At 44.2% G+C, this 14,742-nt stretch overlaps 1 protein-coding gene across 2 annotated transcripts in view; it reads right to left on the reverse strand.

The window, feature by feature from the left end:
• Positions 1-14,742, reverse strand: part of GUF1 (GTP binding elongation factor GUF1) — a 95,872-nt gene that overhangs the window by 13,995 nt on the left and 67,135 nt on the right. For both annotated transcript variants that reach the window (XM_075334071.1, XM_075334079.1), the window contains exons 11-16: positions 12,993-13,116; positions 10,410-10,542; positions 8,962-9,105; positions 8,017-8,150; positions 2,403-2,504; positions 1,016-1,135 (exon numbers count right to left, since the gene is read on the reverse strand). In XM_075334071.1, the coding sequence (XP_075190186.1) occupies positions 1,016-1,135; positions 2,403-2,504; positions 8,017-8,150; positions 8,962-9,105; positions 10,410-10,542; positions 12,993-13,116 (757 nt within the window). The remainder of the gene's footprint in view (positions 1-1,015; positions 1,136-2,402; positions 2,505-8,016; positions 8,151-8,961; positions 9,106-10,409; positions 10,543-12,992; positions 13,117-14,742) is intronic.

The following is a 14,742-nucleotide window of genomic DNA, read 5'->3' on the forward strand; positions in this document are numbered from 1 at the left end:
CGAGTGCGGTGCGATTTTTCTCTTGCCCCATTGACTTAAATGGGTGCGTAAAAACAATGATCGCATTACAGTCGCAGCATGCTGCGATGGTTTTCTCGGTCCGATTAGGGCTGAGAAAATAATCGCTCATGTGTGCTGACACACAGGCCAATATTGGTCAGAGTGGAATGTGATGTTTTATGGCACTCCACTTGCACCGTTTTTCTCGCTGTGTGTCTTAGGCCTTACTATCCCGGGCAACATCGGGTAGTACAGCTAGCTTGTAATAAAGTTCAGTACAGAATGTTGGTTTATAAAACCTCATGCAAGCAGAGAGGGGGGAGAAGACGAAGACGAAGTAGACGAAGAAGCAGACGACGAAACAAAGCAGCATTCCCATGGAGCAGATCCACTGGAGGTCTGTGGTAAGGATCCTGCTCCGCTCGGACATCACAGGACTGCTGCTAACATCTGGCCAAGATCAGTGCAGGAGATCGATGTCCTACACTGAAGCTATAACATGATTATAGCACCTGAGGCTGGGACTAGTCCGGGAAATAGATGCTTCTCCGGACTAGTCTGGGGAAATGTGCATATTACTAGCAGCGATGTAAAAATGTTTTTTTTTTCTTTTCCATTGCAAATGATTTCATTTTGGAGCAGCCAAGACTTCATTATGATGCAAGAGTACAGCTCTGAAGGATAATGGTAGCAGTTTGGGGGCCTTGGAGGACAGAACAGTTTCCCTTTAATAGGGATATCCCACAAAGAGTGATACATGACATATCTATAGAATGTGCCTTTACCAGTAGAATAAGGTTCTATAGCACAAGTACAAAAAAAGGCCAACAAATTATAGAGTTGAAAATTACAGTGTGGCAGTTTCTCAAGGATCGTTTCTTTAAGTTTTGCCACGCTTGTCTACTTCATTTTCATTGAAGGAGAAAACATTCTACTTTCTTGGCTTTCATCCCTATTTAGTCACTATATTGGGCACATCAGACGCAGGTTTTGTGTAGTAGTAATTAATACTTACGTTTCTCGAGCAATTATCTTGCTGCCAATGGAGGCTTGAACGGCTATCTCAAACAGCTGTCTTGGTATAGCGTCTCGTAACCGTTCACATATGGCTTTACCCACTTCATACGCCTTTTCCCTAAATTAAAGCACAAGCTCATTATTCACATGTAACACAACTTCCTGGAAATTGGGGTTTATTCACCTCCGCAACCCCCATCTCTGATGAAGAGAACATCCTCTACAATCTCCAGTATAAAGAAGTTCTGCAAGTACCAAATTCATGGTAGCGACTTCCAATAGATATAGATGCATTGCAACCTGCCATAGAAGTTATTAGACAATTTTCTGAAAACCTGGGGCATATGAAATGCTACAGTGTTCCCCCAAAAATAAGCCCTAGCGTGATTTACAGGATTTTTGCAGTATGTTTAAAATATAAGCCCTACTGCAAAAATAAGCCCTAGTTACAGTCAGGGCTGGCGGAGGGAATCAAATGTCACAATGTATCAGTGCCCCCACTAAGTGACTCCAGCAATTGTATTCCCATGTTCAGATTGTTTAAAAGGACCTTTCATGAATTCACAGTCATGTGACCAAAGGTCCCTTAATTACAGGAGTTTAAAAGAATTGAACAGGAGACAGACTGCTATGCAAGACTGGCATTAGGGGGAAGGGAGAGCAAACTAGGCAATTTCACAGGACGCCCATTCTCCTAGGGGCCCCAGGGTTTATGTCCTGATTATAACACTACTTCAGGACCTTTCTGACATCACATCATGTGACCAAAGGTCATGGCAGGAATCTAAAGCTGAAGCGTAAACAGGCTGGTATGTAGGTGTGTGCGTGTGAGCATATGGATAGATAGATACAGATAAATACATAGCTGGATGGATAGATAAACAGATGATCGCTAGATACATAATATATAGATGGATGGATAGATAAGAGATACATAAATAATATATACCATAGATACACACATGTTACACACAGGGCTTGTAGAGTTATGTTGATGTTCCAGAATGCAATATGACTATATTTGAATAAATGTTGATTTTTTTTTTTGTTAAAGAATAATTGTGGATTGTTCTTAGTGGGGGGAAAAAAAGTAAGACATTCCCTGAAAATAAGTCCTAGCACATTTTCCAGAGCAAAAAATATTATAAGACCCTGTGTTATTTTTGGGGAAACACGGTAGTAGCTAGTACTTGAATAGATTTACCATTCAGGACTAGAAGAAATGTGTTATCACAGATCAGCCCTCTAAATCCAGGGACAAGCTTTCCAAAAATCCCAATCTGTTACCCTCCATTTACTTCCTTCTCTGGAAGTTACATACAGTTTTTGTATCTTCCATTTTCCCTTAGAACATGCGAATCATCAGGATTCATGACAACACTTACCTATGTGCAATAGTCACTAGTTCTTCCACCGGCCGACCATTCAATAAAATATCCATTTTCACTAGATCTGCAGCCTGGTATCCTGCGTCTTCATAGTCAAAACTATAATCAGAATAAGATTTGAATTCATCCATTACAAATAATCTTACACAAATCAAAAATTGCAAATGTTCTAATAGGGTATTTTATTTTATCGATCTAAGTCCATGGAGAGTAAGATGGAGAGTAAAAGGCCCCGTCACACTAAGCAACATCGCTAGCAACATCGCTGCTAACGAACAACTTTTGTGACGTTGCTAGCGATGTTGCTGTGTGTGAAATCCAGCAACAACCTGGCCCCTGCTGTGAGGTCGCTGGTTGTTGCTGAATGTCCTGGACCATTTTTTAGTTGTTGCTGTCCTGCTGTGAAGCACAGATCGCTGTGTGTGACAGCGAGACAGCAACAACTAAATGTGCAGGCAGCAGGAGCCGGCTTCTGCGGAGGCTGGTAACCACAGTAAACATCGGGTAACCAAGAAGCCCTGTCCTTGGTTACCTGATATTTACCTTTGTTACCAGCCTCCGCCGCTCTCACTGTCAGTGCCGGCTCCTGCTCTGTGCACATGTAGCTGCAGGACACATCGGGTTAATTAACCCGATGTGTGCTGTAGCTAGGAGAGCAAGGAGCCAGCGCTAAGCATTGTGCGCTGCTCCCTGCTCTGTGCACATTTAGCTGCAGCACACATCGGGTAATTAACCCGATGTGTGCTGTAACTAGGAGAGCAGGGAGCCAGCGCTCAGTGTGCGCTGCTCCCTGTTCTCTGCACGTGTAGCTCCGTGTGCTGGTAACCATGGTAAATATCGGGTTGGTTACCCGATATTTACCTTAGTTACCAAGCGCAGCATCTTCCACGCGGCGCTGGGGGCTGGTCACTGGTTGCTGGTGAGCTCACCAGCAACTCGTGTAGCGACGCTCCAGCGATCCCTGCCAGGTCAGGTTGCTGGTGGGATCGCTGGAGCGTCGCAGTGTGACATCTCACCAGCAACCTCCTAGCAACTTACCAGCGATCCTTATCGTTGTTGGGATCGCTGGTAAGTTGCTTAGTGTGACTGGACCTTTAGTAGACGCAAATAGATATGAATCTATAAATGGAGATTTAAAAAGGCATGGTGCTGGCATTACACATTGCATCCACTGTGTAGGTCATGAAAATTAAGCAATATTTACTATTTAAATGCTGTTAAAGGGAACCTGTCAGGTGCAATATACACCCAGAGCCACGAGCAGTTCTGGATACATATTGCTAATCCCTGCCTAACTGTCCCTATATCTAGTAGCATAGATAAAGAGATCTTTAAGAAACGTATTTCTAAAGATCCTTCATTATATGCTAATGAGGCCAGCGGCTAGTCATAAGGGCTTTACTTCCCTTGGCTAGTCGGCCCCCTTAGCATGTAAGCACGCCTCTGTGGGTGTGTTAACATGCTAATGAATGCGCAGTGTCAGATATATGGTCATGCTCACCTCTGCTACCACCACACCCGACACTGGATTTCGGCTCATTGCGCATGATCCCCGGACTTCTGGTCATGTGCACTATGAAGCCGTGTGTAACTAGTGTAGTGCGCATGACCGGAAGTGTCGGGGACTTCTAATCATGCACACTGACCCTAAGCCCGGTGTTCTGAGGCGGTGTAACAGACACAGGTACACACGTTACTAATGAATAGCATGTTAGCATGTCCCTGTGGGCGTGCAAACATGCCTAAGAGGGCGGAATGAGCGCAGGAAGTAATGTCCTTGCATCTAATCCCTTGCCTCATTAGCATATCATAAAGGATCTTTAGAAATACTTTTTCTAAAGATCTTTATCTATGCTAGTGTATACAGGGACGGTTAGGCAGGGATTAGCAATATACACCCAGAACTGCTCGTGGTTCTGGGTGCATATTGCACCTGACAGGTTCCCTTTAATAAAAAAATGATAGTGTTGAGACATTTACATAGTATGGTGCCACCCGGTGTTCAATGAGTATAACAATGTGCAGCTTAATCTACTGAGCCAAGTGCTAGAGGACACACATTATCAGTCACTCCAACACTCAGTGATTCACTCCATGTACGCAGCAAACTGATCATGGCAGAAAGCTATTCCCATAGAAGTGGCTGTGGGGAGAGATCAGGAATATGTTCTTTAGTTTTCAGTTTATTAGATGGATGTGTAAGTTGCTATACACTTTAAATAGTTATTCCTATCTCCAAGATCCTATCCCAATATGTAGTAGGTGTAATAATAATATTAGCAATACCTCCAATTAGAAATGTAGTATAGTTCTCCTGATTAGCCATGTCTCTTATCTCATGTGCAGGGCTTTGCAGCTTAGGTATCCATGGTTACATCCACTTACATAGTGACAATTAGATACTGTGGTCATCATAACCATGGATACCGAATTTTCAGATTATAAGAAGCTCTTTTCCTCAAAAAAAAATGTGGGAGGAAAATGAGGGGTGCGTCTTAAAATCCGAATATAGCTTTACCTGGGGGTCCTGTCTGTGCGGCAATCGGGCGGCCGGGTGCCTGTGGCTGCGTGCAAGCGGCCAGGTACCTGTGTTTGCATTCGGGTGGCAGCCAGGTACCTGTGGCTGCGTGCGGGCGGCAGTCGGGTGCCTGTACCTCCGTGCGGACGGCAGCCGGGTGCCTGTGTGCGGGCGGCAGTTGGGTGCCTGTGCCTCCGTGTGGGAGGCAGCCGGGTGCCTGTCGGTGCCGGCTGCCTCTGTGCAGGTGGGCGGGCAGCCTCCTGGCTGCTACTCTGTGCGTGCAGGCGGCTGTGCAGCAGGTTACCCTGTGTTAAAGTGTGTCAGATGGAGCTCTTGGATGAGAGCTCCATCTGCTCATGCGCCGCTCCAGGCGCCATCATTTGAACCGGGACCGCGGACACTGGGACACTCACTGCACCAGCCTGCTACACCACTCACCCGCCACTGCTGCCGCCACCACGGACCCCGCGGCACCTGCCACCACGGACCCCGCCGCACCTGCCACCACGGACCCCGCCGCACCTGCCACCACGGACCCCGCCGCACCTGCCACCACGGACCCCGCCGCACCTGCCAGCACAATCTCTGCCTCCCGTGACCCCGCTTCACCACCACTACTGTCCCACTCAGGTAAGACAACACCGGTTTACAAGACGGACCCCATTTTTATTTTTTTATGTCTAAATTTGCGGTGCGTCTTATAAAGCGAAAAATACGGTACCTAAGCTGCAATGCCCTGCACATGAGGTAAGAGACATGGCTATATCAGGAGAACTATACTACATTTCTAATTGGCGGTATTTGTTAAAATTGTTATTATTACACCTACTATATATTGGGAGAGGGGATATTGGAGATGGGAATAACCCTTTACACACCAGGTGGCTCATTACTGAGTAAATAGCTCTCAGAGCTCCACACTGGATCTCTTGGTTCAGAGGGTAGCTGAACTTTCACGTAACTAATCAGAATAACAAAGTTCAAAGGCGGGCAACTAGACTATTACAAGGAATGGAAGGCCTCCCATATGATGACAGGTTGAAAAAGTTAGATATGTTTAGCTTAGAAAAAAAGACGTCTCAGAGGAGATCTCATTTATATGTATAAATACATGTGTGGTCAATATAAAGGACTGGCACATGACTTATTTCTTCCGAAGACAATACTAAGGACCAGGGGGCACTCACTGCGAGTGGAAGAAAAGCGATTCCGACACCTAAATAGGAAAGGGTTCTTTACAGTTAGAGCAGTCAGACTGTGGAATACACTACCACAAGAGGTAGTAATGGCAGATACTATAACCGCTTTTAAACAAGGGCTGGATGATTTCCTCAGTACACACAACATTGTTGGTTATAAATGACTTAGTGACTAAATGTAGAACTGGTGGAGGAAGGTTGAACTAGATGGACCTAGGTCTTTTTTCAACCTAAGTAACTATGTAACTATATGTAACAAATCATTTGTGTGTAAATGAGGAATAACACTATTTCTGGCCATTGCATGACTTGTTTCCTGCATTTTCCCCTCTGCAGGCTTTAGCTCTTAAAGGGAACCTGTCAGGTCAAAAAAGCGTTCTGATCTACAGGCAGGAGCCTGTGTGAGCTGCTAACCCCTTCCTTGTAATATTGTGTAATATGAAAGTAATAAAATACGTTTTATTACTTACATACTCCCTATGTAAATAGCATAGGTCTCTAGCCCCATGGACGTCTCATCGCCCTGTGGGCATCTACATGCTTACCATGGTATCACGTCCCTGTGGGCGTGATACCATGGATTTACATGAGTGACGTCATGTCTGCTCTTTCAGAATCTCGTGTGCGCGCGCTTACCATTCTCACCACCGCCTCATCCTGGCACGTGCTTCTTGGCTTCTGACGTGCACCCCACATGACATGAACCGCAGGCGTCTTCTGAGCATGCGCAGTGCGCGTCAGAAGCCGACACACAAACATCAGAATGAGGCGGCGATAATGGTAAGCGCGCGCACAAGATTCTTAAGTAGCGACGGTCAAGTCGCTGATGTAAATCCATGGTATCACGCCCACAGGGCGATGAGACGCCCATGGGGCTAGAGACCCTGTAATTTACATAGGACATATAAAAGTAATAAAACATTATTTTATTACTTTCATATTACACAATATAACAACACAGGGATGGGTAGGAAGCGGTTAATAGCTCACACAGGCTCCTGCTTGTAGGTCAGAACGCTTTTTTGACACGACAGGTTCCCTTTAATTTGCAATAGATGTTGAGCTACTTATAAGTGGGATAAGGGCGCTGAATTCTCTGATAAGATATATTACATAGTTACCTATATTCGCCTGTACTATTCATTTATGTAAACTTTGTTAGACATATGGCACTGCTTTAAATATTTGATGCTAGGACCGTCCCGATATGGGTCACTTTGACGTGGTGGGATGGCTTATGTTTGTTTGATCAAAATAATGTTAATCACATTCCCCATTTATTTACATGTACTATTGCTATTTCTTTACTTGTTTTAGGGTATTTGCTTATTTTCTGCTTTGGGTGTTAAAGTTTGTTAATAGCAAAGTTCCATTTAAATTATATAAATTGTAATATCTATGTTTTATCATTAAGACAGCGGATGATCAAAAGCTTCCGGGCTCCTCTGCAAAAATCTGAAAGTCTACGGGCTCCTTGGCTCAACACTCCTGGCCTTGTGCCACTGAGATTGACAAGGTTTAGGTTCCTAAACTCTGGTCCTTAGTCCAGATTCAGGCCTTGGGATCGATTTGGTTTCTGGCTCTCCTTACCCTATTATGTACATACCACTATGTGTGGTTTTACGCATTTTCACGTCTCCTTGTGGTGTCAGATAAGCCCCCTCATAAGGCCCCAATCAGTGAAGAGTCTGAGAACCTTAGTGAAAGCCCTAGAAGATTTCCCAATGGGACCCTCTGATCTAGTTGTGATAATGTGCCACGGTCTAAATAGACTGTTGTACATTTTTTTTACTTCCCGCTTGGAGATTGGCAACTGTGCCATCATTCAACTAAAATTTAGATACATCTTTATTTGGGAGGGGTTGAGGGTTTCTAAGGGTTTTGTAGATCTCACCTTGCATATCCTGAAGATAAGGACTTTAAATTGTCATAAAAATCAACCACAATTTCATTCAAAGGGAATAAATATTTCATCATGATCCGGTGTTCATCTATGTAAAGAAAGCTCTTCTGCACTGCTCGGCGAGTCTGCGGAAACAAGCAATTTTTGGATTACTGGACCATGGTTCACATTGGAGTCACAGACTGTTCTGAACGAGGGATCCATCTTCTAATGAAATAAACTGAATCCTTGTGGATCCCATTGATTTATACTTGATCCACCAGGTCTTTGGTATTTCTACATTTGTTACTTCTACATTATTTCTATATTAAAAAGGGAATGCAAATCTGGAAAGTAGAAGAAATAAAATTGGCTGCTACGGTATTTGCCTCTGTTCCACTTGGCCCCCGCATTAGATTAGCTAAATCTACCCCACAAGATGACATTCCTTATAGTCTGACATTTTTATATTAATATGGGTTATAAAGAGATTTCATAGGTCATCAATGTCAGATCAGCGTGTGCACCCCATTCAGTGCTTTCAGGGCACATGGCAGCTGGATGTAAACGGTGAATGGTGTCAGGACACCACAGCTCTGTACACCATGTAACCATGTAGTGGCCATTTTCAGGTACTACAGCTCAGCTCCCATTGACGCAAATAAGAACTGAGCTTCTGTACCTGATAATAGCCCTGCACAGCTTACATGTCCTACCTCCATCTATTGTGTACTCCCGGCTGCTGGAGAGGAAGCTGCTACAGACCTGCACCTCTCCATAAGTCATCAATATCGTAATCGTGGACAACCACTTATAGATGGATAGTACAAGATAACGCATACAATGTGTTTGCACAATTACTGTTTTTTTATAATGTAATTTCCCAATACTGTGACTCCATGATGTCTACTCCAGAGAGCCCTCATCTCAAATCTTTGTGATACAATGGTCACTGACCTGACACAGCGACATGATCTTTCCAAGGTGGTCATCTGGAGAAATAATTGTGCCTAATATCATAGGCTCAAGATATTCCTTTACTACAGATTTGTCAGGAAATTCAGATGGATTTACAATGGTAATCTCCGATTCGCCATACGCCTGCAGAAATAATGTGGAGAATTAAACGGGGTTCAAATAATAAAAGCTGATGTCCAGAACCCGGCAGTGACCACTAAACAGAGTCTGGAGCGCTGCAGTTCTGCTCATGCACTAGTGCCAATTCTTGGGACTCTCACCAATCTGATATTGATGACTTGTCATGGGGATAGTTCATCAATATCAAAGTGGTGCAACGGGAAAAATATATCTTTGCACCATTTAGCCAGGAGAAAAATATAAAAAGTTGTGAAAAATACCTTTAAAAGGGAATCTGTCAGCAGGTTTTTGCTGCTTCATCTGAGCAAAGAGATTCTGAAACTAACCATGTTTAACTTAGATTACAGGGTGCATCCCTTTTGACTTTATCTCCGAATTGAATGTAGCAGAGCTGGGAACTGTTCCTGACAACACCAGGCTCCCAATAGAGTGCATTGACTGTGAGGTGTCAATCACAGCAGGGGTCGAGTCTGACTGCCCTGCATGCGTTTACACGAATGGTAATCACAAAGCAATAAGCCCTTTAATTTAGATAAACAATAGCTGGCACACAGATAAGAGAAGCACAGTTGTACAGTTTTTCGGTTTATAAGACTCACCCTAAATAAAAATAAATAAATAAAAAATAAAATGGGGTCTAGTGGTCTCTTACTGAGGTAGGAAGGGATGGCAGCAGTGGTGGAGCGGGGGTCACAGGAGGCAGGGGTATTGGTGGAGCAGGTCGATGCTGTGGGCGGTGCAGTCGGCGGGTGTACCAGATGCTGTGAGGTAGACAACTTCCAGAAACTGTCAGCGGTGCTGTCTTCAAAGAAATGGCGACCGGAGTTGGCACATATGCAGATTGAGCTCTCGGCTCAATGACAAGCCAAGCTCTCATCTGTGCATGCGCCACTTCCAGGCACCATTTTCCTTAAGTCCACTGCTGGGAGATCAATGGGCTGGAGGCGGCATGTACGCAGATGAGATCTTGAGCCGAGAGCTCCATTTGTGCACGTGCCGCCTCTGGGTGTTATAATTTGAACCCTGCACTGCCGGCATTTTCAGGATACCGCACAGCCCGCAGCACAGGCTCCAGCACAGCGCCCCACCTGTGACAGATTCCCTTTAACTGCAAATATTTGGAAAAAATAAAACTTATCTCAACATCAGAGTCCCATTTGACTAATTTTTTTTGTTTTACCCATGTACTGAAATACCCTGATAAATCAAACTAAGTGTCCCGCAATACAGCACAACATGGTTATGCTTCACGGTCAGCTCCACGTATGAGACATCACTGCCTCAGGAAGACCATAGACAAAAATTACCTTAATTAGTTTTGGAGAAGCCAACACAGCCTTGTAGGGGACTGTAGGGGACGTCATGATGACAGATGCATTGTATTCCTGCTCCAGTCTCTGGTTAAACACCTCCATGTGTAGAAGCCCCAGGAAGCCCAACCTGCGCAGGACATTAATGCTCCTTATAATTTATACAGAAGAACTGCACATATAATGAGAAACATGGAACTTTTAATAAAATGGTAACTACTCAGTGCTTGATAAGGATCCACTCCTCTGATAGAAATTGAAAAATACAAGTACAACCCACCGAGGGGTCCATCATAATATAAACAGACACCACCAAGCCAATGCGGTTTGTACTGACCACTACCCATTAGGCCAAGCCACAAAGACTTCTGCCTTAGGCCCTGTGCGCACACTGTGGATTTACTGCGGATTTGCTGCAGAAAATGTGTCTAACATTGCTGCAGTCATTCCCCAGCAAATCCTATGGGTTTTAAAAAATGCTGTGCGCACACTGCGTTTTTTTTATACCAGTGGATTTTCCGCTGCGGAATTAATGAGCATGCCACTTCTTTTCTGCAGGTACCTGCGGTTTTTGCCATAGATAATGGTAAAAATCCGCAGGGACCAACCTGCGGAAAATCTATGGTAAATCCACATGCCGATTTCGCTGCGGTTTTTGTGCGTTTGTTTTTACCGCGAGTGCGGGATTCTTTAAGAGGGTCCATTTTTTTCCTTAAGTAATAGTCACTTTCTAGTGCGCACATAGCCTCAGACACACTTTTATTATTCCCCAATTCCCCTGGAACTGGTCCCAGTATGCATACCCTAGTTAAAGGGGAATTCAACCTCCTGCAAAATGCAGAGTTGATTTGGATGTAACCCAGCTGTTCCCTCTCAGCACCCGGTAATCCCACGAACACAGTCTTCAGTGGTGTGCATACAGCGATCAGGAAACATAATCGACAATCTGTGCCTTCTCGGAGTTCAGCTGCCACCAACAGCCGTTTCTGTGCTCCTGCAGCTGCTGACTCTATAATTACATCATTGCAGAGTTAGCAGCTGCATGAGCGGACTGCCGGCTGTCTGCATATATAGGTGACAAATGCTCCGTAACACTGGAAAATGCATTTTTACTAGTCAGACTGCACATGGAATATGGGGCACAGATTTGGTCGCCAGTGTGCAAGAAAGAACGCAAAGTAATAGATGGATTAGGTAGAATACATCACCAGGAAAGATTAAGAAAATTGTTAGGTAAAAAGAAATGCTGAGGAGTGACCTAATGTGATAACGGTTATATTCAGTACTGTGTCTATAACAAGGGAGCCAAGACCAGGATTCTTTACTGTAAGAGCAGAGATTTAGCAAGATCAGGGTGAGAACGCAAATAAATAACTAGATTAGGTAGACTACATCACCAGGAAATATTAAGAAAATTGTTAGGTAAAAAGAAATGCTCAGGAGTGACATAATGTGATAACGGTTATTATGATAACGGTTCCCTATAACAAGGGAGCCAAGACCAGGATTCTTTACTGTAAAGGCCCAGTCACACACAATGACTTACCAGCGATCCCGAAAACGATGCGACCTGATAGGGATCGCTGGTAAGTCGCTGGGAGGTCGCAGGTGAGATGTCACACAGTCAGACCTTACCAGCGATGCAGGAACAATACAGGCCGCAGTAGTGACCTGTATAACGATCTCCGCAGTCACTGTGACCCTGTCACACAGTGTCAAACACAGCGATGTGTCCTGCCCAGCAGGACATCGCCTTTGAAGAAAATGGCCTGGACCATTCTGCAACGACTAGAGATCTCACAGCAGGGGCCTGATCGCTGGTAGGTGTCACACATAACGAGATCACTAACGGGATCGCTACTGCGTCACGGAAACCCTGACTCAGCAGCGATCACGATATGTGTGACGGTACCTTAAGAGCAGAGATTTAGCAAGATCAGGGTGAGAACGCAAATAAATAACTGCATTAGGTAGATTACATCACCAGGAAAGATTAAGAAAATTGTTAGGTAAAAAGAAATGCTGAGGAGTGACATAATGTGATAAAGGTTATATTCCGTACTTTGTCTATAACAAGGGAGCCAAGACCAGGATTCTTTACTGTAAGAGCAGAAACTATTCATCTCTCTGCCTGACACTCTACTGAATTCACTAGAAGTCGTTCTTGAGTGTAATATACAAGTGATTAATAGATTAGCAGAATAAGCCACCAGATCATCAAGTCATCTCTGGAAAGAAACCGGCTTCTGAAATTAATCGATTTCTGATTTCCTCCAGAATGTTACAGAAGAAAACACCGAGCCTTTTTTTTTTTAGCCTTACACCTTATATTACATACATTAGATCCTGCAAATGACCCCTTTCTGGAGAGGAAAAAAGGTTTTTGAAATGTCTAATGCTCAATCGTCCGGTAATAGATAATTTAGGCACAACTCTGTGCCCTTGTGATCATTGTGTGACCGTACACTGACATATTTCTGCCCGCACTGTATATTTTCATCATAAGAGTAGGAAATGGATGAAATAACCCTAAACTAGGAAGAATTAAAATCATTCAGATAATGGCAGTAGCAGACGCACCTCCAGCCCGCGCCCAGGGCTGCACTGCTGTCCCGACTGACAGACACGCTGGAATCATTCAAGGTCAGCTTTTCCAGCGCACTCTTCAAATTGCTGTATTCTGATTGGTCAACTGGAAACATTCCTAGAACAAATATAGAAACCATTAGGGGATCATCACACAGTTTTTACAAGTGGATTTTGGAGTGACATTTGTTCCAAAAAGCACATTTAACACCTTCAAAAAAAAAAATGAAGAGGCCAAATCCTCAAGTAGTTTACAGCAGTGTTCTGGTGTAAAACTACTTGAAATAGCACAAAATTTGGCGCTTTTTTTTCCCCCTATCCCAGCCAGCTTTGCCAAATTGTTGAAAAGTGGTCAGTGCTTGGTTGAGGGCAAGCATGGCCGAAAACACCCAAAGTCATCTCTGATTGCAGCACAGAGGCGCACAACAGCTAGAAATTGTGCCAAATTCATTACCAAGGTGCAGGCTTGATGGATTGGTTCCTACGTTTTTTTAGTGCATTTTTGTGGTTTTTTTTTTTTCTTAGCTTCAATTGATTCAGAAGTCAAAACTGAAGAATTTATTTCAAGCGAAAACACGAAGAATGACATCAATATGGAAAAAAAAACAGCACTTGTACAGTATAGATAGTTACTAAGTGATGTAATTAGGAAGTTATTGATATCGTGTTTAAAAGTAATTTTTCAAGTAAAATCCATGATAAAAACTCATGTAAAGGCTCCTCAAATACTCCTGAAAAGCTTCTTATTGATTCTAATGGGATAACATGCGTACAGCGCTGTTTTTGCACTTCAAGGTAAACAAACAGGAAGAAAATGTAAAAATAAGAATTCAAACAAACAAAAAAGCAGCAAAAAAAGGCATCATCTGTGCGCAAAAAAATATTTATTTCAGCCTGAAAGAAGGGAATTTTGTTTACTTACCGTAAATTCCTTTTCTTCTAGCTCCTATTGGGAGACCCAGACAATTGGGTGTATAGCTTCTGCCTCCGGAGGCCACACAAAGTATTACACTTTAAAGTGTAACCCCTCCCCTCTGCCTATACACCCTCCCGTGCTTCACGGGCTCCTCAGTTTTGGTGCAAAAGCAGGAAGGAGGAAACTTATAAATTGGTCTAAGGTAAATTCAATCCAAAGGATGTTCGGAGAACTGAACCATGAACCAAAAGAACAATTCAACATGAACAACATGTGTACACAAAAGAACAACCAGCCCGAAGGGAACAGGGGCGGGTGCTGGGTCTCCCAATAGGAGCTAGAAGAAAAGGAATTTACGGTAAGTAAACAAAATTCCCTTCTTTGTCGCTCCATTGGGAGACCCAGACAATTGGGACGTCCAAAAGCAGTCCCTGGGTGGGTAAAAGAATACCTCGATAAAAAGAGCCGAAAACGACCCCCTCTTACAGGTGGGCAACCGCCGCCTGAAGGACTCGCCTACCTAGACTGGCGTCTGCCGAAGCATAGGTATGCACTTGATAGTGCTTCGTGAAAGTGTGCAGACTAGACCAGGTAGCTGCCTGACACACCTGCTGAGCCGTAGCCCGGTGCCGCAATGCCCAGGACGCACCCACGGCTCTGGTAGAATGGGCTTTCAGCCCCAAAGGAAGCGGAAGCCCAGAAGAACGGTAGGCTTCAAGAATCGGTTCCTTGATCCACCGAGCCAAGGTTGACTTGGAAGCCTGCGAACCCTTACGCTGGCCAGCGACAAGGACAAAGAGCGCATCTGAACGGCGCAGGGGCGCCGTG

Source organism: Anomaloglossus baeobatrachus, chromosome 1, assembly GCF_048569485.1.
Source record: "Anomaloglossus baeobatrachus isolate aAnoBae1 chromosome 1, aAnoBae1.hap1, whole genome shotgun sequence".
NCBI lineage: Eukaryota > Metazoa > Chordata > Amphibia > Anura > Aromobatidae > Anomaloglossus > Anomaloglossus baeobatrachus.